At 46.2% G+C, this 25,624-nt stretch overlaps 2 protein-coding genes across 6 annotated transcripts; one reads left to right on the plus strand and one right to left on the minus strand.

Moving 5' to 3' along the window:
- Positions 1 to 753: 753 nt before the first annotated feature.
- Positions 754 to 8,069, minus strand: MANBAL (mannosidase beta like). 5 transcript variants are annotated; one of them, XM_054218644.1, is made up of 5 exons: positions 8,010 to 8,069; positions 6,000 to 6,048; positions 4,446 to 4,528; positions 3,892 to 4,086; positions 754 to 1,343 (listed from the first exon to the last, which is right to left on the minus strand). In XM_054218644.1, the coding sequence occupies exons 4-5, from the start codon at positions 4,039 to 4,041 to the stop codon at positions 1,236 to 1,238; spliced, it is 258 nt and encodes an 85-aa protein (XP_054074619.1). In that variant the 5' UTR covers positions 4,042 to 4,086; positions 4,446 to 4,528; positions 6,000 to 6,048; positions 8,010 to 8,069; the 3' UTR covers positions 754 to 1,235. The 5 variants fall into 5 exon arrangements, with proteins under 5 accessions (XP_054074619.1, XP_054074620.1, XP_054074621.1 ...); XM_054218645.1 differs by lacking the exon at positions 8,010 to 8,069 and adding an exon at positions 6,616 to 7,617; XM_054218646.1 differs by lacking the exon at positions 8,010 to 8,069 and adding an exon at positions 6,596 to 7,617.
- A 5,959-nt stretch (positions 8,070 to 14,028) lies between these two features.
- GHRH (growth hormone releasing hormone) lies at positions 14,029 to 21,760 on the plus strand. Its single transcript, XM_054218731.1, is given in 8 exon segments — positions 14,029 to 14,068; positions 15,050 to 15,120; positions 15,161 to 15,275; positions 18,545 to 18,644; positions 19,479 to 19,610; positions 20,502 to 20,606; positions 21,220 to 21,357; positions 21,697 to 21,760. Coding segments are annotated over 8 exon segments (765 nt in total).
- Positions 21,761 to 25,624: the final 3,864 nt, after the last annotated feature.

Here is a 25,624-nt window from a genome sequence, read left to right on the forward strand (position 1 = left end):
CTTGAGCTGCCCTACAGAGACTCTGTGGCTACGTCACCACCTATCTCTTTCCAGTCCTGTCTAGCCATATTTAAATCTAATACTAGATTGTCCCTGGGCCTGGAGAACCAGAGCCTGAAGGAACATAGTGTATATGTCTCTTGCCGTATAGTCATGCTACACAGCCAGCCTGCCACCCCTTGGATCTTAAAATACCACATCTCCTCAGGCTGAGATAGTACTTAACTTCAGGAAGGATTCAGCAAGAGGAGATGCAGCAGACTGTAGCAGGTAAGGCTGGGAGGGAGTCTGCAAATGCAGCAAACTCCCGCTGTGCTGAAATGGAGCACACGGTTAGGACTCAGCTGGCTGACAGAGGGGTTTGCCAACGATACAGCCAGGCAGTGCTGTTTGATACACGAGCAACGCAGCACTGCGAGACTCTCGCATCCGACCAGCTTTTCTCCAACATGCAGTACCGGGTCTTCCCAAGTTTCCAAGAACACCCCATTAGCACAGGCATTAAATTCTGCATCTTCCAGAATTAAATTGTTCCCTGATCCTTGTAGTCATTGCAGTCCCCACCACAGCCTCAACTCCCTGAAATGTACCTGCTTTCAAGGGTGGGAATAGAAAGGAAAACTGCATGGGTGGGGAAGAAGAAAGAGGTAGCGACGCTGGGGAAATGAAAGCTTTCATCTACAGCAGTCTGGAATCTGATGAGTTATTACCTAAAGAATTAAAGAATATGACAAAGACATTATTATTAAGCCATAAAATGCAGCTATGTATTTCAGACTAGATGACAACAGAGATGAATACAAAGCTGTGTAGTGTGGTATCCTTGATGCATTTAATCCCTCTGCCTTCAAAAAGTACAACACAAACCGGTATCCAAAGTAGCAAATCCATGCTCCACCTTCCACAGGGACTTTACAACAATGCCTAGCCAGCATGGAGGAGCTAAAACAGGCCTCTCTACCCATGAGAAATGACAGAAGTCACTTTAATGGTGACTGACACATTAACCATGTCAAACAAAGTCCTGGATATGTAAAGTCCTCTTTGCTTGTAAGAAATCTATTGCAGAACCCTGTCCCCTCCGCTCTCGTAAGTACCTTCTCCCTTGTCCCCAAAAGGTAAAGCATGGCAATGCCAGAAAACCATTTAATATAGTTAGCTGCCTTTGATGTCATCTCCGAGGAAGCGTGATTATAGCTGATTATTTTGTCTTTTGAGGCTCATCAGTCATGGCTTTATCGTTTCTTTTTGGTTTCCTTCTTGGGTTTCTTGCTGATCTGTGGAGCAGTTGCCTTTGGCTTCTTCACTGTCTCTGAATTCTTAGGCTCAAAACTGTCCGAGTCCTACAAGAATCAATTAAGAAACAGTCAGTAACTTTTTTTTTTACAATTTGCTGACAGATCACTTTGGGAATCTGAGTAGAAGCCAAAGGAAGCAAATGCTGGGTATCTCTGTTGGAACACATTTATATCAAACTGAGTCCACATTTAATGAGACTTGAGCAGCACCATCTCTGCTTCTTCCGCATGTGCTTTTTGATGAGTGTGAGTTTATGCACAGAAACAGCTTGTTACCAGAGAAGCCGTTAAAAACTTAAGTGCCTAAAACAGGCTTTGGAGAAGAAAAACAAAACCAACTTTAAAGGCAAGAAGAAAATGAACACTAAATGAAAACTATTGAAATTAGAAAAAGGAGAAGATACCATATAATAACCAGTGTGCGCTGAAACATTCAGCAGGTATTCCTGCCAAATGTTAATCATTATCATGTGCAAGACAAAAAAAAATTCCCCAAAACAGTAGTAAGAATGTAAAGTTCAGAGCCCCTAAACCAAGCCCAAAATCCAGGAAGGGAACTGCAAGCAAAGTTTTCTTCACCTGGACTAACAAGGAATGCTTAGGTATCCTGCTTGTTTCCTTTAGGGGAGATGACAGATAATATTTCAGCCATGGGAAATAAAGTCTAGTTATCTTGTAAAAACACAAGGGAACAGCGCCAGTCTCATCTGAGAAAGCACACACATGCAGATTGCCTCCTTTCATTAAATGCATTTGAGTATAAATATTGCTTTAGCATCTTGGTTTCTATCAGTTAGAGCGTGCCAACTGGAAAAGGACACACAAAAAACGGCTGAGCAAGACATGCTAGTTTCAAGCTTCCAAGACAGCGCTCCAGATAATGGAGGGGGAGGCGAGCATCTGACAGCATCCTTTTAATCAAGGAGCTTGGTTCAAATGTCTCTCAAGTTACTGGGCTATTACAGTTCACATCTGTGTGGCTTTCCAAGGAAGGAGACTTGGCTGGCTTTCCAAAGGCTGTAATCGGCGCATGGGGAGCTGGCAGGCTCTGGAGAAATGGAGCAACATGCAGTTATTACTCAGGGATGCAGTGTGCTGCTGCTGTAAAGTGAACACTGCTGCCTTCTAATGTTCAAACCAAGGTAGACTTCAAAGCCTGAAGCCTCCAAGACAGAGAAGCTCTTCAATATCCTACCCAGACTCAAGCATCATTCTCAAGATCTGGAGGAGTAGCCTCCGGTGTTTACAGTCTAGTAAGTTAGTCATATGGACAGTAAATCAAGAGGACAGTATACATATGGAGAAAATAAAAAGTAGAGCATGCAAACATCAAAGCATGCTTGCAAACTTAAACAGTAACAGGTCCTTGAGTTTTATCATTTTAATTGGGGGCCTGGTCTTCAGTTTCCCACTTGAAACTAAAGCTCTCACTCTTTTCAGCTTTCAAGAAATCAGGCTACTCAAAAAATTTATCAGGGGAAACCATGGACTCTGACAGAGTGGTGCTGGTGGCTGTATAACAGTGCAAGATTTGTGATGCCACTGCATCGTGACCAGCGGCTACCTGCTTCATCTACCTGCTGGGAGCTACAGCTACGCACCCATGCTGGGGCAGTGTCACTTATCCAGTACATCAACACAACTTCACATCACACTGCCACTTAAAGGTGAAAGAGTTGGGTCATGAACTGTACCCTTCACACTGTATCTCTCACCCTCAGGCATTCCTTCACCAGAGAGGCTGAAAATTTCCATGCTTCCTCTGCACAAGAGGGAGAAAACATGGCAATAAAGGTAGCCTGAAAACAGAAGTTCCCATGCTGAGTTCTTACTGAAAATACACCATACACATTTAGACAAAATCTGTATCAAACGACCAAACTTGCAGCCTGATCACCAACACTGAAATATCTGTCCCCGGTACCGCAGACACTACCAAGAACATGGAGCTCTTTTATCATAAAAAACAGGTAGACGCAGGTCATCCCACTGTGGCCGGTCTAGAGGAATTGGAGTCCTGTAGCTCACCTCAATGTTTCACTTCAACCTTCTGTATTAACTGCACCAAAGCACCCTCCCATTTTCCAGCGCAGGATTTGATGTCAGGACTGACAACTGCCTTTCTCACGTTAGAATATACTAGAAATGCCACCCGTATCTTGTTGCCAAAGTACCACACAAACTAGAGGCCAGAGTCATTCCCTGAAAGGCAGGTTCTGCAAAGGGGACACCCTGCCTGGCAATTCATAAAGCAAATCAGCAGAAGGATGACAATATGGGTTGGGACTAAAGCCTTCTCATGTGCAGGCAGGAACAGCATGTACATTTCACACACCTTGCCAGTGCTTCAGGTCACTTTTTTCACTGACATTCAAAGAGACCTTGGCTCAGGTATTTGTTCCTGACTTTCTAATCTGGGGGTAAATCACAAGACGAAAGCTGGAGGTGGGAAAGCTAGAAGGAAGGAAAGAGAATGACAATGAAGCCGTCACCAATCCCAGGGGCCGACCACTGTGTCTCCACTCAAAGTTCCCTCCCACTGTATTTTCTCTGACTCTGCCCATCTATGTCAATATTAAAGAACACTACTTACTGTCTTATGGGACTTTGAAACTGGCAGGATTATGGCTAGCACACAGATAAGCTGGAAAATGGCTCCAAAGAAGAGTCCGTAGCGTAACACATTCTCCATGAACGTGGGCTCAGGGATTTCAGGCGGGGAGAAATCCAACTCAGCAGCCATTGTGAGTGCACCCTTCTCCTCTAATCCTCTCAAGAAGACTGGTTACTATAAGGGGGGAAAAAAAGAGAGCAATTATTTTTGCATCATACTTTCCGGTATTCACTTTCTATTACCAAAAAATTACAAACTACCTCGTGCAGTTTTTTTAAGACACCCTTGATCTACAGACCCAATAACAAAGAGTGAAATGAAACTTGCATTTTGTTTAGATGCTTGTCTTTTACCACCTGCCTAAGCAAATATTCCTCAAATGCCAGTATTAGTCCATTTGCAGGTGAAGGCAAGACAAACAAAAATAGGAACGATATTAATGAAACAATAACGGAAAAGCTTAATAAACAAGAATATACTTCTCCCTGAAGTTGATCATGCATGCAAGGCAACTATTATTCACTTTTACTTACCTTGTATATGTGGTCACAGCCTTGTTGTTTCAGACGATGTAGAAAACCAACTACTACTTAAATAAACCACACAGAAGGCAGATCTATTGAAGACAGAGGAATGAGTTATGTGTTTAAACTTAAGCATGGCTTTAGTGGCCTGTTACACTAAGCCCTATATACCTTGCGACGGTCACATAGGTAGTTTGTGGTAGAGTTAAATATTGATCTCCTGGGTCCCAAGCTAGTTTCTCAGCTACGAGACCATCCTGTCTTCCTTCCTTTATCTTTTGCTAATGGAGTTGTCAATTCATTCTATGAATGACTAATGGCTTTCTACAGTAACGGAGAACCCTCCTGCCAGAATTGCTGGAGTACGCCACACAAAGTCCCAAAAGGGAAATTCAATTAGTCTGAGATGTGATCAGAACTCAGTTGTGATTAGCGTCTTACTCAGTTTTCCTGACCTGTATGATCCCAGTGTGCACTTATTGAATCAGCATTACTTAGATACTTATAATTCTCTAAAGACTAAACTAACTAAAGCTTGGGTGTGAGATTGTGCTGCGTGCACGTTTCAGTAGAATAGTAGTAATCTGCTTCCTAGAAATTATCTCCAAAGCTGGCTCTGTATTTCTCAGGCTAGGAGGAGATCTCTACAACCTGCAGATGTGACCCAGTTCAGAAAGATGGTAAACTTGGAGTATAATTTAAGTAAAGTTATAGTTGATAAATTTGACAATCAATCAACAACTCAATGCTGTTGCATAGGAGGCAAATGTCATTTGGGGACATACTAAAAGGAGTGGTGTATAAATTACAAGAAATAAGTATTTTGTTTTAATTCAGCTGAAGTATGGGATCTTATTTTGAATTTTAAAAGAAAAGAAAAAAAACTCCCAACTGCACAGACCGCCAGCCATTGGAATAGAGAGACTGTGGAATCCCTGTTACTGGTGATTCAGAAGAGCAGATCAGATAAGCATTCGTCTGGGACGGGGTGTGAATACATATAATCCTGTCTTTGGATCAGGAGATATGAATAAGTGACCTCTTGTGGTCCCTTCCGGGTCTGTATTTCAGTGAAAGAACATTTTTCAAATTCTGATGAAAATTCAATAAGCAAGGGCTGCATGGGACCTGTACATGAAGCCAGAATACACGCTGGGCCACTCAGGCTCAGCAAGTCCCAACGCAGACCCAAAGGCTGCACTGGACATGCAATGGTGTCAACAAAGCACGCATAAAAGTGGCTCATCCCTAACTGCTTTTAACTTCTAAAACGTCCTCTTCCCCAATCCACTAAGGCAGCTATTGGAATAGAGAGACTGTGGAATCCCTGTTACTGGTGATTCAGAAGGGCAGATCAGATAAGCATTCGTCTGGGATAGGGTGTGAATACATATAATTATGTCTAAGGCAGCAGTTCCTAAGCAAGAAACAGAATCATGGGAAACTTCACCCCTGAGCTGCGTTTTATCTCAACTTTATTTACTGGGATATGTTTTGAAAATGCTATTCTTGCCCACCCCCTTCCTCAAACAGAGCAGGAAGTGATGTTGCTTTATTACTCACCCAGAGTTTTCTCAGGACAAGCTCCCACTGATAATCCTGATTCATACACCTGAAACACAACGCAAAAAAATAAACCATAAAAAGAAACTGATACAATGAAAACAAGAAATCTCCGTCCTCATCTTCCACGAGTCTCCCCGCTTTTCCCCTTTTCTATTCCACCTCCCCTTGAGGGTATTAGCAATTCTCTACCAAATCCCAGGTGACATGACCAGCATCAGGAGCTCTCTGGCAGGCTCGTAGCAGCTGCCACTACCATTTTAAGCACTACCCCATGAAATATGCTCAGAGAAAACCTGACAGCATACTCCAACTAGTCACAGTAGAGTGTCCGTGCTTGCACAGAAGCCCCAGCACGCAACTCACATTTGGACCATTAGTTGCCCTGATATCAGTGGAGCTGAACTAATACTAACAAAATACTTCCCCGTTTTGAAAAAAATTCCTGTGGTTAACACAAGGTCCGAACCTGCACACGCACGGAGGCTGAACCTTAGGCAAATTATCCCCCAGTTGAACACTGGGGAATCCGGGCTCAGTGTCGGGCACATCACCTTCCGCACTGAATGCAAAACTTGCAAAGTGAGTTTTCTCACCGAGAGCACCACCTCCTTACACTGTGTCTTGCAGCTAATCCAGCAGGTCCCTGGATGATAATGAAGTCTTCCTCCCTGCTCCCAAGAAGTGAACAGTTTTACCACCTCTTCCTTGGATAACAGCTCTTCTTCCCCACAGGTTATCAACCACCTTTTTCCTCAGACCGCCTCACCTATTAACATGTCTACACTGAAAGTAATTGTTCTTAAATTGCATCTAAAGATCCATACTCCTATTACAGACCCTGAGAGGAAGCTTTTCCCCTCCAGCTTACTCGTTTGGTCTAACAGCAGCTACCACCTCTCCCCACAAGCCCAGCCATCTCACTGGAACGTAACACCAGAAATAGGTCACAAACAGTTGCACTGCACTACAGGAATTGATTTTGACTATCTGTTTAGAATACGGTCTTGACTCTATTAGGGTTTTACAGCAAGCTAGCTACCCCCACACAAAAGGACTTGGTCCTGTAGCAAAGCCAGAGCTGTATCACAGAATGAGCAAGGGGCTGCTCAGGGCTGCAGGCTCATGCTTTTGCTCAGTGCCACCACTGGAAGATGATGCAGCTGTCCCCCTGGGTGCAGGATCGGGCCCTGTGATCAATAACCATATGTTTTCAGGATCAGGGCCATAAACTAGCCACCTCAATAAGCTAGGACAGACTCAAAGCTTTCTTTTTGCTGTCCTGTGTTTCCCAGCAGGCATCTTCAAGACCTAGCACTGTATCATTAGCACAGAACAAAGCCACAGGAGCACTTCCAGTAACATATATTAGCTTTTCCTTGGGGTGGAAATAAAACAGCAACAGTATTCGTACAGAACATGAAAGCTTCTGACAAAGGATGAGGCAAAAGAAAAGCTGGTGCTGGATTTCTGAAATGATTTAGTAGGTGTTGGGATGGCGAATGGCCAATTCATAGTGGCTTCAGGGGGATTTGCCCGTGCCTGGCACCGCTGACAACACAACCGACCGTCAGTGAGGCCGAGGAGCTCGTCTGTAGGATTACAGACTATTTTATACATATATATATATATATCTATATTACAGACTATACAGATTTCAGGATTACCCGTCTCCGGGTTTGGCAGGCCGGAGGCTGCAAGGACCAGCAGCTAAGCAGCCTCAGAGCAGGGGATACCCCGAATTCCTCCCCCCTTCTCGAGAGAGCGGCTCTGTGCCGTTCATTGCTGCCAGCAGAGGCGGCCAGCCCTGACTGCGGCAGGCGGAGCGGGCCGCCACGGCGCCAGCCAGGTTGCCCTGCAACCAGGGCTCTCCCGCCGCCGGCTGAACCCCCCGCTCCGCCCCTCCCAAAGGAGACCTCTCCAGGAAACCTTTCCACCAGACCCCTCCTGCAGCCCCCGACCGCCCGGGAGCACCCCAGCCTCCCCCTCTCGGCCGCCCATCCCGCTCACCGCCCCTCTCCGCCAGGCCTCGCCGCCCCGGAAGCGGTTCCTCCTGGCCGGAAGTGCACCCCGCCCCATCCCTAGCAACGGCCCGGGGCGCCGCGTTGCTAAGGGCGGCCTGCGGAGGGTCCGGGGGCCTGCGGGGGCCGGGTTCCTACCGAAAGGCTCCTGGGGCCGCTCGACTTCACGCTGCCGCGGGCCCCGCCCCGTCTGTGGGCGCCTGTGGGTGCCGACCCCCCGGTGGGTCCCCACAGCCAGGCCCGGGGAGGCCCCTCTGGCAGCGAAGCACCCCGGGCCTTTATGCCTCGGAGTTATTGTTCTCATCCTGAAATCAGTGCAAACATTTTAATCCCTGCCATCGATAGTGTGGCCTTTCAGTCCTAGCGGGCTTCTCTTTATCCACGAGGTTTTGATCTGCTCCCTTGAAGTGCTCTGGCAGCAACAATTAAAACGTGAGCTTCTGGCTTTGCTCTTGCTGGGGGTATTTTTTTTTTTTTTTAATTTTTAATGTCCTGGTTCAGTATCCAACTCTGAAATGGAGATGTCTTGATAAGATGACCCACAAAGGGAAAAAATGGCTTGCACTCTGTTTTGCTCCTTTGTGGTATTTAAAGAATCCAATTTGTTTTGCCCTTTTCCTAACCCTAAAATATCAGTAGCACCAGGTTAGTTTTGGTGCAGAGCTTTATTATCGGAGAACCTAAATACTTTGGGGAAAACCTAATCGGTTACTTATCTACTGAGGGACTAAGGTATGGCATTTGTAATAAAAGGATTTTCTAGGCTGTTACCAAGCATTTGAATTAAATGGGTATTAACGAAAACAATTTCAAAGGTTTTGAGCAATTGGATTAAAAACCTTTCATCTTTTTTACTGCAGAAGACTTTACAGACAACTGGAGAATGTGTATGGCTGTGAGTTGCAGAGGCCAGAGACACTTGTACAAAGAAATTCTTCTAGCATAAAAATCCTAAGAAAAAAAGGACTCTCAAATAATTACCAGAGCTTCCCCTGCCCCTGGTGAGCGGCTATACTGGCCAAGGAATAAATCCAGAGCTCAGGAAAGGCAGTAAATTCTGCCCTTTCAGTTCCCAGAGTCTTTAGGATGCAAAAGCACTGAGGAGGGAGAAATAATTCTGTGAATGTTGGGAGAGATCCTATCAGTATGGATTAAGCAGCCAGATTAAATTCTTCCCAGCACAGCCAGTACACTGAATTTGGCGGGGCTGCTGTCCACACACACCTTCCCATGGGCTCTGATCCTCACAGATTGAAAGTTTGCAGGCAGAGGGGAAAACATACACTTAGGTTGCACCAATTCTGTATGTTTTCTTCCTTTCTCCTCCTCTCCCCCAACAGAAATGGCACTGCGTCTTCTAGATAGATATAGGCGGGGGGGGACTGCCAGTCCGTCCGTGTCCCCCGGAGAGTTTCAGTCACTTTGAGAGCAAAGTCAGGCTCTGCCGAGGAGACACTCCGCCTTTGAACCGCAAGCAGGTGGTGCCATTAGCCCGCGTTGGCTGCCTGCCTTCGGCCAGCACCACACTGACCCATGCACTTCACATGATTGTGAAATGATGAAAAAGGGAGCTATTTATTAAAAAGGGGAAGATTTTTGTTCCAAAGCCTACGAGATGTTAAGTGGGTTTCAAAGCTAAAATTGATTCAACAAGCGGAAATGGCAATTTTGTCAGCACCCAGTTCCAAGCAGAGACAGAGCTCAGGCATGAAGCCTTTCTCCAAAACCAAAACCAAATCATCCTTAGCTTTTTTAGTTCTTTCTACATTTCTTCTTTGGTTTGCATTGCAGTATTTCCTTCATGTCTTTGCAGTGAGATCTATTTATTATCATTCATTGCACGTGTACCACATCCTGGTGCACCAAGGTCTTCTCATCCTCAGGTTGCCTATCGTTATTCAGCTGGGAAAAAATTAGCAACAACTGCTTTAATTTTTCAGTCCTTACTGGAAATGTGGCCCTCTCCACTCCCTCTCCATAAACTACATTTTACTTTCTTGACACCAGTAAAACATCTCACTCAAATTCTGTTTTTTTGAGAAGCCTTCAAAGCACTTTCCCAAGGTGAGCAGTAAGGGCAGCGTTTGGATTCTGATGGGAAACCAAACACAGAAAACACGTAGACCAACACCCAGCCTGCCCTGAAGGGATGGGGATTTGTTGGGGTAGTCACTAGAGCTCTCTGTGCAGAGGGTGGGTGTTTGCAGACCCTTTCCTACACTGCCTACTCCATCCCAGAGTACGAAAGTCTCAGTGCTTCCAAAAATTGGGAGTAGTGTCCTCAAGTGGGGCACCAGCACCCAAGAATCAGCAGGCGAAGGACCTCGTGAGCCTCTTTGCCACGAGTCGGTGGCAGGGTTATGACTGAAGCTCTCTTCATTGATTCTGGCTGTAATGTGCTGTGTAACCTCCTAGTGAAGGCTCCTATCCAAACTGAAATGAGAGTGGTAAGACCAAAAATAAACTCCTTAATTACTGAGATTCACTGCTGGCATCTGAGCTCTGTCTGCTGGGGTTGGAAGAGGAAGGAGATGGTATTTAGAGAGCCAGAAATTCAGGAACCAGTAACTCTCAAGCCTGCAGCTGAGTGTAACATGCTGACATCTGGCTGAAACTCTTGGCAGTTCACTTGGGCGATGCTGAAACGCTCCAGCAGCTCTGCTAGGAAATAAACAGAGCCAGACAGGTACAGGCTCTATAAGTGGATCTCACCCGCAGAGCTCATCAGGCCTCCTGACAGATACACATCTCGCAGGCTGGTGCCATTTGTTCTATTGTAGTCTCAGTGATACGTTAATGTTTGAAGATTAAGTAGGCTTTTCAAGCAGGCTTTTAGCAGTGTGAGACAGTCCTTTCTGATAGCACTTCTTGCACATTTTGAATTACTGATTTATTGTGTCTATTTTTAATCCGATCCCTTGTTTCAGGCTCATAGTGCAAATTGTGCTCTCATCCAGAGGGACTTCATTCCTTGAGATTATTTTGATAAATGTTTGTATTCAGCTTCCTACCCATCTGAATTCCTCAAGGGAAAATTCTCCCTGAGAAATCCACTGATGTTCAAAGGACTGAGTATGGAGGATCTGAAGATCCAAACGCCAGCACTTTAACCTTCCAAGGTGGAGAAACCAAGTCTCATATATTTTCTAATGGCAAGTCTCACCGCACCTGCTGGGTTTAAGTTTTGAGTCCTCTGCTTCTCCGTAGAAGAAACTGGCGACACTGGCCAAATCTTGTCTTTCTCATCTCATTTTTGTTTGCTTGCCTTCCACAGAAATGACTGCAGTTTTGCAAAGAACTTAGGAATGAAAGTTACTGTGTATGCACCAATAATGGACAATGTAATTAAATGATTGATGATCAATTTATTTATAATTTGCCTTAGTTCTGCCACTTGCGATAAGACATTTGAACCAAAATCTGTCCCATCCTACCTCTAAAATGGCAAACCTAGGCAAAAAATGTAACTTCTAATCATAGGCAGTTTGGTTTCATTTACAATTAGGGCAATTGCAATAAGTTAGTCCCCACCACATCTCGCAAGTAAAAGAAAACCAGACAACAGTTGTGCGGGGCTCTCTCAGGAGTGGTGGGGATTGGAAAAGCTGGGGACCAACAGCCACTGTCTGTGCTGTTTTGGAGAAGTGCAGAAAAGCTTTTAATAGCTGAGAGTATGGGATGGGGTTTTTTGCCATTTGATGAGATACATCTTACTGTCATTAGTTTCAACCTCACAAGGTGAGCAGGACCATTTCACATGCTGCTCAGCTTATCCGAAGCTGTATGTTACGCACCTGGAATAGACAGGGGCAATTTTTTAAGCACGGCATGGAGACTGGAGGAGGTAAAGCTAAGAGGAAATCAATATCTGGGAAATTGCTGCAGGATCCTAACATTGTGTCCTTTGTCAGTGAAGGACTGGCATGGAAATAAAACTATCCAGCATATGTTCACCCAAGGACCCTAGGGAGGTCGGGTCTGCATGGATGTGACTCTGAAATCCAGCAGTTCCAGCTGCGAAAGGTACCTGTGGCAGCTTTGACCTGGCCGTAGGCTCCATCGAGCTTGCACTGGTGTGGGCTTGGGTTTAGAGGGCAAACCGACAGTTACCCACCGTGCACTGCTAACCTGAAGTGACAGTCTGTGGGGGGTAATTTGGGTGTTACATACCTCTGTTTTGGGAGCCAGTGGATGCTGACAACACTAGCTGTGGCAGGAAGGAGAGGTGGGGAGAAACCTGGAAGGTTCTAGGGACAAATCAAGGGATATTCTAAAGAGAAAACCCCATTTTGCTAAACAAGTCTGTCATCTGTCATGCCAAATTATTACTGATACTACCCCTAAAATGAAGTTCCCATGAGGAATGCTGTCACTCAACTAGTTCATTTAGACTTTGAATGCCACTGACACGCACAGAGCAGCTCTCGGGCTGTGAGGAGTGCAGAACTGCAGCCAGAGCCACCCTCCTGCGCATGCAGGGGGTACCAGCTCTACCTGCATGACTACTCCACTGAAAAAGTGACCCTGAGAACAAAGACCATAGTTGCCAGCTCAAATACACACTGCAACACTGGTAAAAACTGGCTCCAAGCAAACTGGATCCTATCACAGTCTGTAGCATCTTCACCCAGAGACGTTAGCAGCCAGAGCACCCACTGTGGGAGTCGAGCCGAGGCTGAACTGCTGGCAGCAGTGGGGATCTAGGCCATTTCTGCTACAGCAGAAGTAGCCTCACTAGCCAGAGGGAGAGCTCAAGGAGTCTGGCAGTGGAACTCTACAAATGACCTTTCTGGGTCCTGGGAAGATACGAAGGTTTTGACTAAAGCTGGGACAGGAAATCCTGGGGACAGAAAAGCTGCTCTCTTTATGCTATTTCAGAACTCCTGAGCCGTATATACCCAACAGGGCCTGGAGGATTTTTAGAAATTTCTGCTGCCTCCCACAATTAATCTGAAATCATAAAGAGAGCTTGTTGTTGCGTGAGTCTTGCTGGGTCCAGCTGTGCATGACAGGAACCCAACCCCAGCCGCGCAAGGAAACCCCTAGGACGACAGAGCTTTATATAGCCGCCTTTGAAAGCGGCTCACTTGAGATACGAACGCGAATCACAGCCCTCCTCATCCAAGCTGGGCAGCAGGCAGGTATAAACAAGTCAATTATAGACTGATTCCCCTTGATCTGTGAGATATTGCCCAGTATCTTGCAGCAGCTCTGTGTAAGGCAATGGGCCAGGTGGGTAGAGAATTAGCTCAAAACCATGCTATAGGATAAGACCTTGAAATAGCATAGGCTCTCGACTGGTTTAACGACATGGTCTGATTCATCTGTTCAGCCAGTGCAGCACCAAGACAGTGGAAGAAAAACAAGTCATGCTGAAAAATTGGTGCAACCGGCCTCACACATGAGAGAACACGAACAGATTGTTTCAAAAAAGCAAACAAAAATCCCTTGCCAGTTTGCAGAGACAGCGCGCACCGGTACAGGGGTTTTGGAAAACCTGCTCTGTGCTACCCAGAAATGCCCTTCTCTGGTGTTCACGAGTAGGTGATACAAGCTATATACCTCCCTAATTTGCACAGCAGCTCCTTCTCCCCATGAACAGGCCGGTCCCATTGTTTTTAAAAACTGGAGGAAGGCAGTAGTTCTTGCTTATTTTCACGTCGTTGTTCTGTTTCTCCATTCCACTAGAAGGGCGCTGGTCAGCTGCTCAGTTCAGGGCCAGCTCGAGCTCCTGCTTTGGTCCGTTCAATCCTTTTCCATGATTTCTCTGTGAAGCGGCCTGGTCCTGATTTGATACTGAGGAAAAAGAGAGCCCTTAGAGCACTCAAAGCAGGGAGAGCCCAAAGGTGTCGGTGCACATCTGTCTAGGTACAGAGAGACTGCTGTTTAACTCCACAGAGTAATTTTCTACGCTGAGCTTGCTCGAGCCTTTTCAAATGGTTGGTTACTGCTTACCGAGAGCCCCCAGTTTAGAAGGAGGATATTGCCTCACTAAGAAGTGAGCCGTAATGACGGTGCTGATTTCTCACCTCGGGAAGAAGCAAAGAGGCAATGGCAGAAAGTCAGACTGGCACTGAATGCTTTGACCCCCTGCACAAGCAGTCACCCACGTGCACACCAGATGCACTGTCCTTCCCTACAATCCACCTCTGCCACCGATAGCTGCGAGGAGCACTCTGGTGCAAGGTGAAGGTATTCGGCAGCAGGCAGATACGAGTCACGTCACCTGCTGAAACTTCTTCCCAGCATCGAGTCACGCAAGCTCCGAGACAGGAAGGTCTGGGTCCCCATCAATTCTGGGCATTATAAAGTCAATACTAAAAATCTGGCGGGTGGAACTCATGCTGGCACCTCATTTTTAACTCATCTGAATTGTCCTGGTCTTCTTGGCACCAAGACTATGTGTTCTCTTTAATGGGGCTTTTATAAACCTTATTCCAGGAATGAAAACAGCTGCCAGCGCACGCAGCTCCCCAGGGAAGACACTCGCCTTTTTCCAGAGCACACGAACGGAGCAGGGATCTCCAGCTGCTTTGTGTGCTTGATATGAAGCTGTGATGTTTGTGAGGGACTGAAGCATGAACTGCCCCGCTAACACTAGCAGGTGTGAGTAACAAAGGAGAAGGAAGAAAAGGCTGATAATCAAAGAAAAAGAAAATAGCAAAAAGATAAACCCTCCCAAGCAGGCAGTGTGAGAAAGTATTAATGGTTAACTCTCGCATTGTGGAGTAGAGTGAAAAAATTGCAATTGCAAAGGGAAAGAGAAGTTTACCTTGCAAAGCAAATTTGTCATTCACTTTGCCAGATTATCGTTGTTATTATTTGTTTTTCACTCTTTCAATGATAAAGACAAAGCATGCAAATGATCTTCGACTACAGGCATAACCCTCTCCCCACAACCTCCCTGCCTGCGTCCTTGCACGCACAAAAAGGAGGATGCTAAACACAGCCTCTGAAATTCAGGAGGATAATTGATTCTCTGACGCGTGGGAGCCCACAGGACTCCTGAGGGAGCCCAGGTATAAAAAGAGGAGCTGCACCTCCCTGGCAGCCAGAGGACAGCTGGGGGGAGATCCGAGAGCGTCCTCCCTGCTCAGCACATCCCGGGTCCTGCCCAGGCACTGCGTGGAGGGGACGGACCCAGCGGGGCTCACAGCAGCAGCTCTAGAGGAGAAGAAGAAGTTGTATTTGCAACAGGGAAAGGAAACACCTGAGCAGGAGCCGATCTAGGAACAGCTTGTTTTCTAAGGGAACGGTAAGTGCAAGTCTCTCTATGGGCACTTAACAAGATAACTGGAAATTTGAGACAATTAAATTACACTGAAATGCAATCAAAGCTGGCATCAGCAATTAGCTTTGACGGGTACAATATCCTTTGTACCATACAAGATTTTTTTGGTATCAAGTTATAGAATGAAATAATAATTGAACTATAGGATAAATGCAAATCAATACAATTGTAATATAGATAAGCCTTGTAAAAAATGTTAGACATTTAACTAGCTGTGGCACAGTTTTCCTCATTTGCTATACTGATGTGAGCTCCTTTTACCCTGGAAAATGAATGCTGTTTTACTCACCCGTCAATAAAACTGTGTTTGAGCCAAACCAAAGTGTGAGGAGAAACGCCACAGTGTGTTACAGATAATGCGAAGCCAGCTACAGCATGGCAGAGTAGGGCACTTAAAAGGATTCCTGCTTTTCTAATGTAGTATTTCGTAGTATAAAAGTCTGAACTTTATAATTTTTGAACAGGCACAATAAAAGCTTCATTTCATCTACATCGTGGTATTTTTAAGACTGATCAGGCTAAGGTTTCAGAAATAGCGAGAGATAGTTACCCCATCTCTCCGACATCACCGTCACAATGCCGCTGCTAGCGTTGCACAGGATGGGACGAAGCTATTACGCTTTATCTGCTGGAATGGCACTAAAAGCTCTTCATCTTAAGGGGAATTTATTTATTAATAATTTTTTCACATACTGCCAGAATGGAAAGTAAGGTGTCCCTCACCTCAGGAGAATTTCGAAGGTGACAAGGTTTTGCAGAGCTGTCAAGGCGCCTGTATGCAGGGCGAGACTTCAGTTCCCCGGCTTCTCCTCTGAAATAGCAAACGCTTCTGGGAAGGGGTTAGGACTTTCATTTCAGACTCCCTCCCAAGGGAAAAAAGGGAGACAGAAATACCCAAAAAGCAGGGATGAGAAGCAGACTGCAGTTAAAGGAGAGAAGGCAAAGCAAGACAGAGGAAGAAAAGCAAAGCCAGAAACAAACAAAGTATTGCAAAGAAACTAATAGTAGAAAAATAAAAAAAAATAAATCTCAAAGGGACAAAAAGTGATTCTGGAGAAAAACCCAGCATTCAAAGAAGAGAAACCAGATACGGACAGTGGTAATCATGGCTGTACCCTAGGAAGACAAAAGGAAGCACACAACATTGGGCTAGGTTTTCTTTTACATTGGTATTCCATTTCTCATCTCACATAGCAGCTTTCACGGTACTGATTAAATCTCCTGGTTGGCACTTCCTATAGATGCTGGTGCCACAGTCTCCTGGTACTCCTTGACAGATGCTTTAGATCATTTCCTCTATCTAGAAAGACCTGATTTGGGATTTGTCTTGGAGATACTTAGTGGGGAGGGACAAAAGGGGAATGCTTTTTCAAGTTCGAATGAAAAAGCGGGGGGGGGAAGCAGGAAACTTGTTCTAAAACCAGAAGTCCTGTAAGTCTTTCTCAGAGTCACTCTTCTTCTTCTGAGCATTACTCAGTTCTCCGAGGGGCCAGATCGATTCCGTAAGAGAGCAGGTATCAGAGGCAGGGGATGCCACCCATGAGCTCACAAGAAGCTCTGCTGGAGCCAGGAGCATCGGTGCTGCTCCAAGGGGAAGAGATGGGGAAGCTGCTGGTCCCCCGGCAGGGAGTGTGAGCAGCTGTAAACAAGGACCGGGCTGAGAATGAATTTGTGATAAGAAACCCCATTTCTTAGTGCGCCATCTTTACCCACATCTGTCCATGCACTTCTGACACTGCCACTAATTTTGTTATTAACTCCACAGTATCAAGATTGGACACAATTGCATGAGCGCCGGTCCTTAATTAGCCTTCCCCTCAATATTTTGGTCTACTTTCAGGAGAGTGAGCAGCTATGTCCAAGCAGAAAAACAGAGCTCATTGCTGATGTTTCCCATCAGAATGGGCCTCCTCCTGCCACCACCGTCAGTAAAACCCACTGCTTGGAAAAAATTCTCTTGGGAAATTAGAAGCCCAACCAAACCCTCTCCATTCGAAAACTGCTCTTTGCAACAAAGTATTATTATACATATGAAAGGTTTGTGTTTTTTTTTTTAAAATGTCTAAAGTTTCTTTTTCCTCTTCTGGAGATCAAACGTCTTTCTGCTCTTTTCTTGTGTAAAATAAGACAGGGAACAGGGAAACTTGATATTTTAAAGATTTTTATCTGCATTCTTAAAGAATCTTTTTTGAGCAAAAGATCAATCGCTTTCAACCAAAACTCAGGGAGAGCCTTCACTGAAATACCTTCCTACTGTCCCTCGCTTCCAATGACAAACACATGGCATTCAGCTCCCGAGGGTGTGCGACCTCAGACGACTCAGCCCTGAGTCATTCGCAGCACTTCAGGCAGCCCCAGGACGCCAAGCTCCGCAGCCGTCTGCCGGAGGGCGGGCAGGCACGGCTCACGTCCATCTCACCTTCCACCCAAGCCGGTGCTCAAAGCTGCACAGGGGCTCCATTCCACACAGCAGCCATCCAGCTCTCCCAAAAGGATGCATTTCAGTCCAGCCCCTCCTCTCCCCAAGCACAACAACTGAAGGAACAGCTCGTGTTTTGTTTGGCTAACCAAGCTCAGCACCGTTGCCTTCCATAAATGGGTTTGCCAGGGTTACCTCCGGGCCAGTATTACCCCTCTGCCCAGGAATTTTATTTGGATTTCCCTGTTTCTCCCCGATCTCTGGACAGCCAGCAAGGCAGCCCACTCAGCTGTTACGCACGGACCTGTGCCGTGCAGCCGTATGAGCAGACACACGCCCCCGGGAGAGCGAGGTGCCAGGGGCCGGTCACGGATGGTCCTGTGCAGGCAGTGAGGTTCTTTCAGCAGCCCCTGCTACTTGCTGCCCTCCAGCATCCAGGTGCTCTTACACTGGTATTTACAGCCCGTGCAGTGGTCCCCAGGGCTATCCCAGCGAGGTATCCAACCATAGCCGGGGGACAGGTCAACAAGGGGGTCCCACACTGAAACCCTGCTGATCAGCCCCGCCTCCCGACCCAAGGGACACACCAGCTCCCTGAGGGGTCACACACAGCCACCGCACGCCCCAGCAAAGACCTTGCCACATTGACATCTCTGCATCGGGAAGCACCATAACCATAAACGCAGAGGCACGCTTCCAGTCTCTTTATGCCAATGACTGAGCAGGGGGACCAAGAACACAAAGGTGTCACTTGGCCTCCCCTCCTGGCCCTGAGCATCCCACTGCGGCTGACTCAGCCTGCTCTGTGTTTCAGGTGACCCCGAAGGGTGGAAGATGCTGGATAAGGCCACCCTGCTCCTGTTCCTGCATTTAGTCACATGCTCCATCTCCTCTCCTCTCTACCCAGCTCTCAGGTAAGCCTCTGAGTGTTTTAGCCATGCTGTCACTCCCTGCCTCATCTCTCACCTTGTGCAAAATAAGCACGTGCCAAATTAAGGTTGCTGGCACTTCTGAAAGCCAGATGAACTGTTCCTGAGTTGATAAGCCTATTTCTTTACCCTGTCTTAATTTTTTGGGTACGGTGCTACCCTAGATGCAGTTTCCAAAGAAGGCAGGCACCTGACATGGAATATTTCAGCCCAAGCCGTTGGGTTTGGAATTGAATGCTGTGTCCTATAAAGGGAAATCTGGGAATCTCCAGAGCAGGCAGCACTTCCAACTCCATCACTGATTAAAATTTGTGCCTGCAGGCTACCTACATTGAAATCAGAACTGCAGATATTTTAGTATATGAACTTAGCAGCTGCCGATTAATATTTCAAGTATTTCCTTGCTGACTGTTATAAGTTGTAATATTAATTCCCACCTCTACAAATCGATGGAAGCACAAAACTGAGCATTGGGTTCTATAATCTGCATTTGCAGTGTCTCATAGAAAGTTTTAGGCTTGTGCCAAAGCCATGGCATAACAATACCAGAATTGCGGGAATTTTGCTCAAGGATGCTGGGAGCTCAGCAAGGGGAAAGTGTGTTTTGAGGCAGCTCTATCAACCATCTTTTCACTGCCCAAATAACGTCAGGGCAGTTTCTAGCTGGAGAGAGTGATGGACAACATTTGGGTTACTGATGAGATGGGCATGGCAAAAGCAGAAAGAAAAAGCAGGAGAACAGGGAGTAGCGGTCAAGAAGACTGATCTCTGACTGGCAATTGAGCACATCTCGGAGTATGCCTTGTGTTTGTCTTGCAGGTACAGCCCAGGGCCAGTTCCTGGCAAGGCTGTGAACTTCCAGCTACAGCACAGCAGCCCATTGCAGAGCCATAACCCCCCAGCAGAGGAACAGGACGAGGAGGGTTTGTTAACAGACCCTGCTGAGAAAAGGTTTGTACCTCACCTCTCATCTCCGCTGCAGCAAGAGTATGCCGGTTATGATCTTTCCCCAGCCCAGGAGCAGACCAGCAGGTCACTTAGTCCCACCAGCACCACGAAGTCCAGGCTCCAGGGGGAGAACTCAGCCGAGCCCTGCAACCGGAGCAGAAGGCTGGGGCTGTGGCAGCTCTGACCATCACCCGTGTCCAGAGCTGTCCCCCAGCAGCAGGGATGTACACACAGGTGCAGGTTCACATGCCCAGCACTCCTGCAGGGAACATAGTGTTCCACCGAGCTCTGGGAATCCATCGGTATGGTTGTTAGAGCTTCTCCTTTCCACCCCTGCCAGAAGATGGAGGATGGTTATTTCTGTCTGAAGCAGAGGACTCATCCTTACAATGGCGGGACCAAATGGCTTGTGCTTCCCTTACCTGTGGATTTTCGGGAGCCTGGGTCTAAGCACAGGCTAGAGGCCTGCTGGAGGCTCTTGCCACCCCACCCCAGACACAGTCCTCCCAGGAGGTGACGGTGCTGCTGCAGAGCACAGGCATGTCCCAGCCCCAGCTCTGCCATCTCCCAGCCTGTGGTTCTCCTCCTCCTTTCCACTGGTTTTCTGCCCCCTTTGGTTTGCAGGCACTTCTCCTTACTTATTCTAGTGTGGATACTGATTAACAGACATTTTATTTTGCCTGCTGCCTCCGTGTCAGGACTGAGTTCCCTCAAATCCTTTTACCCTCCAACACTAACACAGTCCAATACCAAGAGGTGTTTGCTACGGTTCCCTGCCCCTGATCTCAGCAGTGCTACATCTGGTGTATTTTGTCATCCAAAAGACCCATTTCTCACCTAGAAGGTTCGTTGCTAGCTCAGAGAGCACACCTTGTCCTTGTCTTTCCCCCATAGGATGCAGCGCCATGCTGATGCCATATTCACTGACAACTACCGGAAATTCCTGGGGCAGATTTCCGCCCGCAAATTCTTACAGACCATCATTGGCAAGCGGCTTGGGTAAGCCACAGCGGTCTGCTGTCCTAGGGCCAATGTTTTGCTTATTACACTGGGCAGTTTCTTTCATGCATGTAGCAGAAATAGCTGCCTCCCACTGCAACAGAAGCAATCTTTTCTGCTGTTCCACATCCCAAAGGCCATCCTGCATCTCTACATCTCGGATCCCACTAATGACAATTAAACAGCCTAATTAATCCTTCCTCCAAGGCTATACAGGTCAGATCAGCGGAGAGCTCTACCATAATATCAACAAGCAATAATATTTGCAAATAATCGTTGTAGTGATCATTCACTGGTAGGAAAGAGTTATCCCTGGCATGGTTTGAACACAGAAAACGGCAACGCTACCCGAGTGGTAGCAGAGGGGCTTAGATAGATGACTGACTGCCACTAAATAACACCAACTAGTCAGATGTGAGCTGGCTTCAATCCCTCCTCTAACACAGGAACAAATACAGCCGACCAATTTCTTACTGAAATTACACAGAATGGCCCTAGGCTCAGACCCAGGAGGTTCGGTTCCATTGCCGTGCTGCTCAGCCTGAGCCAAACTTTGAGCGAGGGACTAAAAAGCATCTCTGAAACAAAGACGTTTCTCATCTTTGCATAACAGAAGCAGCGAGAGCAGCCCGGGAGAAGGCGTGCGTGAATTTCTGACAAGGCGCCAGTCTGACAGCATCCTGATGGACAGCCGCTACCACCAACAGATGGTACTAAGGGACTTCCTAGGAGCCATTCTGCAGAATGAAAGGTAAGTGGGAATCAGTTCATTATGTGCTCACCACAGGCGTAAGACAAGGTCCTTATTGCTGTCTGGCTTCCAGATGTGAAGCTATTGGATTAAGTATCATCTTTCAGGTACGCTCAGGGAATGAATAAATCTCTTACCTGACCCCATAACCCAGCCCTTCCCTTATGTGGGCAAGTAGGGTGCAGATAAGGAACAGCCTGTCCTGAACCAGCCCGCACCACACACAGTAGCATATCACTGTGCTGTCTTCTCAACCCCCTAATTCAGTAAAATAGCAGAAAAAAAGAATTTATCTCAATCCCAATTATGCCATCACTGTCTTATTCTCTTCTTTCACAGGCCTCAGGACATCAACAGCAGTCGGTTAGAAGGCTTTCCCAGCACCTTGGCTAAGCTCATGTAAATAATTCTCCCTTTTTCATCTCCCCGTGCTCTGGTGAGTACCATTCCCTACTCAATTCTGTACATAGCACACTGCTTCTGCACTGCTTAAGCGGTCCGAAGGCTTCAGCGAAGCCAGTTCCCACTGCTGTCCATGAAAAACGGTGCTTGCTGCGATTTAAAGGGAAAAAACAACCCATCAATTTTGTCAAGTACCTAAAGTCCTATTAGTCTGAACAGAGAGACCATGTGCTGTGAAGCTGCATGCAGTCTGGGAACAGAAATGCAGCAACCGAAAGCAGCCTTGTAAAGCTATCTGAGACAGTGTGCCTCAGTGTCTAAGCTAGGCTAAAGGCAGACAAAGTCCTCCCTCAGGAGCAGAACCTGCCTCTCAATCCCTGGGACATTTCAGGTTTTCCCTGCACTGAACAGGAGAGGAAGTCTTACTGTTTTCTGTACCCCTCACTCCTGGAAGAGGTCACCTGGAACTTGAATTACACTCTAAATTTTGCCAGCCCTGAGGGACTGAGAGCCAGCAGACAGTCCATTCTTGGGAATACCTTCGCTCATACAAACGTCAGTTGCTCTGTTTGACGACACCTCATCTTACTCCTCTGTCCCATAGAAGTTAAGCCTGTCCAACCCCAGCCAACGCAATATAAAGGGGTGCGGAAAGACCCGTGTGCACACTAAATAAAAAGGGGTCTGGGGAGGGAGGGAAGATCAGAACTACATAAATTGTGCCTATGGATTCAGCTGGGAGAACACGGCATTTCAGCATCTCTCTCGCCATGCTTGACTTGGTTACCTTTCCACAAATAAGGTCAGCCAGGAAAAGCCTCCCAAGAATGAAATAACTTCTGTGTGTGCTTACAAAGTTTTCTTACAATTCTTTTTTCCTCCTGCTTCTGTCTAGAATAATTCAGAGCTCATGGATCTAACTGTACATAAGCCCTTCACAGCAATGAAGACATTCCCGGGGATGTGACCAGCTGGAAACTGATGCATACACTCCTCAGATCTGTTCAAAGGAACGCAGTTCGGATACACCACTTAGTTTATGTCAGTCTTAACGATTTAACTCCCCTCTCTAAATACAGGACTGTGTACTGAATCAGGAAAAAAAAAAATACCTCCATGGTTTAACCTCAGGCTGCTTTACATACAAAGACTAAAACCACCAGTACACTTGTGATCCTGGGGACATACTGTCTACTAATTAAGGCTTTCAAATCACAAAGCATAGCAAAATTTCTGCCAAGTCATCATTCTGTTGTAGGGCCTGATTAATAAACATGAGGCCACCAAAAGGCACCTTTAGGCAACTGAGTGAAATTGATTACAGCCTCCTCTAAATAGATGCTGAGGGCACAACCACACACGCAGCTCGGATCTGGGCGAGGCAAGACATGAATCCACACATCTACCAGGAACGCCGCTGTGGGCTGCTGCCCCTCGGTACAGAGCCCTGGCAGCAAAACTGAACTCTCAAAAGCTCAGCTACAGTTACTGCTTAGCCTTGAGGTGTTCAAACCGAAGCTACAGCTCTGCTCTGCAAGAGTTAAAGGAGATCCCTGTGCATCAGATTGGGCTGTCACTATGTTTTAATTCAACGTGCCATCCAGTGGCTCTGAACTCCTCCATGGCTAGTTACAACTGTAAACGTTTTCAAAGAAGTTATTAAGCCAGTGATCTCATACAGCTACTTCCTTCCCTGTCACCCCAATTCTCCTATTGTTTGTGTAATAATTATGTCTTCAGAAATGTACATAACATCAGGATGGGATCTGCTTTCCCATCATTAGTGGGAAATTAAAAGTTGTTCTAAATAAACCTGTCCAACAGCAGGTCAGGATGGCTCTTTGTCTGTTGAGATGTTAGTTTCTTGATTCTGGGCCCAGAATGGAAGGTATCACTCAAAGACAGTGGTCAAGCGCACCAAGGACGACTCAGAGCTGTGCTAATGAAGGCACCAGGTCCAGCACCAGTAACTCAAGACCAGGTTAGAAATACAGTCCTGTGCAAATACACATTAAGGCCTCTGAAATCATTCCTCTTTGCACCTCCACAATTCCTTGATAATCTGATTTTTCCACAGGTGACCATGTTTTAGGACAGCAGGCTCCCATGCATGGAAATGGGGTCATACTTGCCCCAAATCCCTATAGATTACAGTCTCTCTGCTCCTGTTTTACAATTCTAGCACTATGAAAATATTACTAACTGCCCAGCAGGATGGGAAGCAACGAGGGGATGTTGGGGGAGATCAGTGAAGCTGTGACAGCAGCAAGTGCGCTAATGGGTAATCTGTCACCCTTCTGCAGGCAGGCAGCTGTCATAGCGAGACATAAGCCATCCTTCTGCTTCACGGTACAGCTGGACAGAGAATCCACAAAAGGAAAAATGGCTCAAAGTGTGTTTGTAAACCTGCTCTGTAACGACTAACACACTTGAAGCCATTAGGAATTACTTGCTCCAAGGAAAGGAATTATAAAAAAATAAAGCCGCTTCCTGAAGTAGTAAGTAAACATGGCAGCAAAAAAAAAATATTAAATTTCTGTTAAGGGGCATAAAAGCTATGTGCAAACGCTAGATTGGATATGACCAATAAAATCAAAAGACCTATCAAAAACACTTTGGAAAGACCTAATTCTGCATGATCAAACAGCTGGGGGAGTGCAGCTATTTGCAACAGAAGTGACTCCTTCGAAAGTTCAGTTTGTGTCAAAAATGAGGAAACAAATGCTCAACCTCTGGGAGATTAAAATATAAAGTAACATAAAGCAAACCAGAAAATGTCTGAGGAATAAAAAGCCAAAAGAATAAAAAACACCTTTCCTAACGCTTAGCCAAAGAGGTAGAAAATCAATAGCAACACACACAGCTTCGAGAAGACACATCACAGTAGCACTCCACGCTTTTCTTTTTGCATCTGTGCTCTCCTTGGATAACGTGCCAGAGCTCTACAGGCACAGGGGAAGTACTGCCCTAGCATGAAGCATCAGTAAAAAAAAAAAATTAATTACAAAACAAAGCTTGTAGTGAGCAGTAACAAAATACGAGGCTCAAAAAGAACTCACCGGGGTGAAAAGGCATTCCGGGATAAAATACTACAAATAGTAGCTTAACTATTTCTTGCTTAAAACTCCTTTAGTCCCAGAAGACTTGAATGCAGGACGAGACCAGGTTTTTGAAGGAGTGCAGGGGAGGTCGAAGTGGTGGTTCATTAAACCTCTATGGCATCCAGTACAATGTTCACAATGAACAAAGGGGTAGGAACTATTGCGAAGAACAGAAAGAGTGAGCTAAGTGTGAACAACTGCAGCGGGGAAGAGGCAAGATGGCTTTTATAAAGCGGAGTCATGTCTCACACATGTGAGGTTCTTTGGAGGATTTGGCTCCACACCCCTTTATCCACATGCTTGCTGGCTGATATAATTTTCTTGGATCTCCAAGAGACATTTGATAAAGTTCCTTTGCCAAAAGGCCTTTAAAGAAACCGGTCTGACATGGGACAAACAGAAGCCAACACACAGATGCAGGGGAGGGAGCAACTGTTAAAGTTTCCTACATGGAAGTTGCTTATCAGGAGGAGATTTTGGCCTTTGGTTATTACTATCCTTCAATAAAACCCAAGTCTGCTGCCTCAACACTGTTTAGTGTCTTGAAGGTGGTAAGTAATTGAGGAGTTCATTAATTAATGAACTCATTAATGAATTACTGAAAAGTTAAATGTTCAAGACCAGGCTGGATGGGGGTTTGAGCAATCTGGTCTAGTGGGAGGTGTCCCTGCCCAGGGCAGAGGGGTTGGAACTAGGTGGTCCTTAAGGTCCCTTCCAACCCAAACCATTCTCTGATTCCAAGTTAGAAGTCAAATAACTCAAAT

The sequence above is a fragment of the Rissa tridactyla genome, chromosome 12 (genome assembly GCF_028500815.1).
Source record: "Rissa tridactyla isolate bRisTri1 chromosome 12, bRisTri1.patW.cur.20221130, whole genome shotgun sequence".
NCBI lineage: Eukaryota > Metazoa > Chordata > Aves > Charadriiformes > Laridae > Rissa > Rissa tridactyla.

Bases quoted from the DNA above. Each gene is read 5' to 3' on its own strand.
- MANBAL (XM_054218644.1), bottom strand. From the start codon at position 4,041: ATGGCTGCTGAGTTGGATTTCTCCCCGCCTGAAATCCCTGAGCCCACG. The intron at 1,344-3,891 runs GTAAGTAGTGTT...TGATTCTTGTAG, and splicing joins TTTCAAAGTCCCATAAGACA to GACTCGGACAGTTTTGAGCC.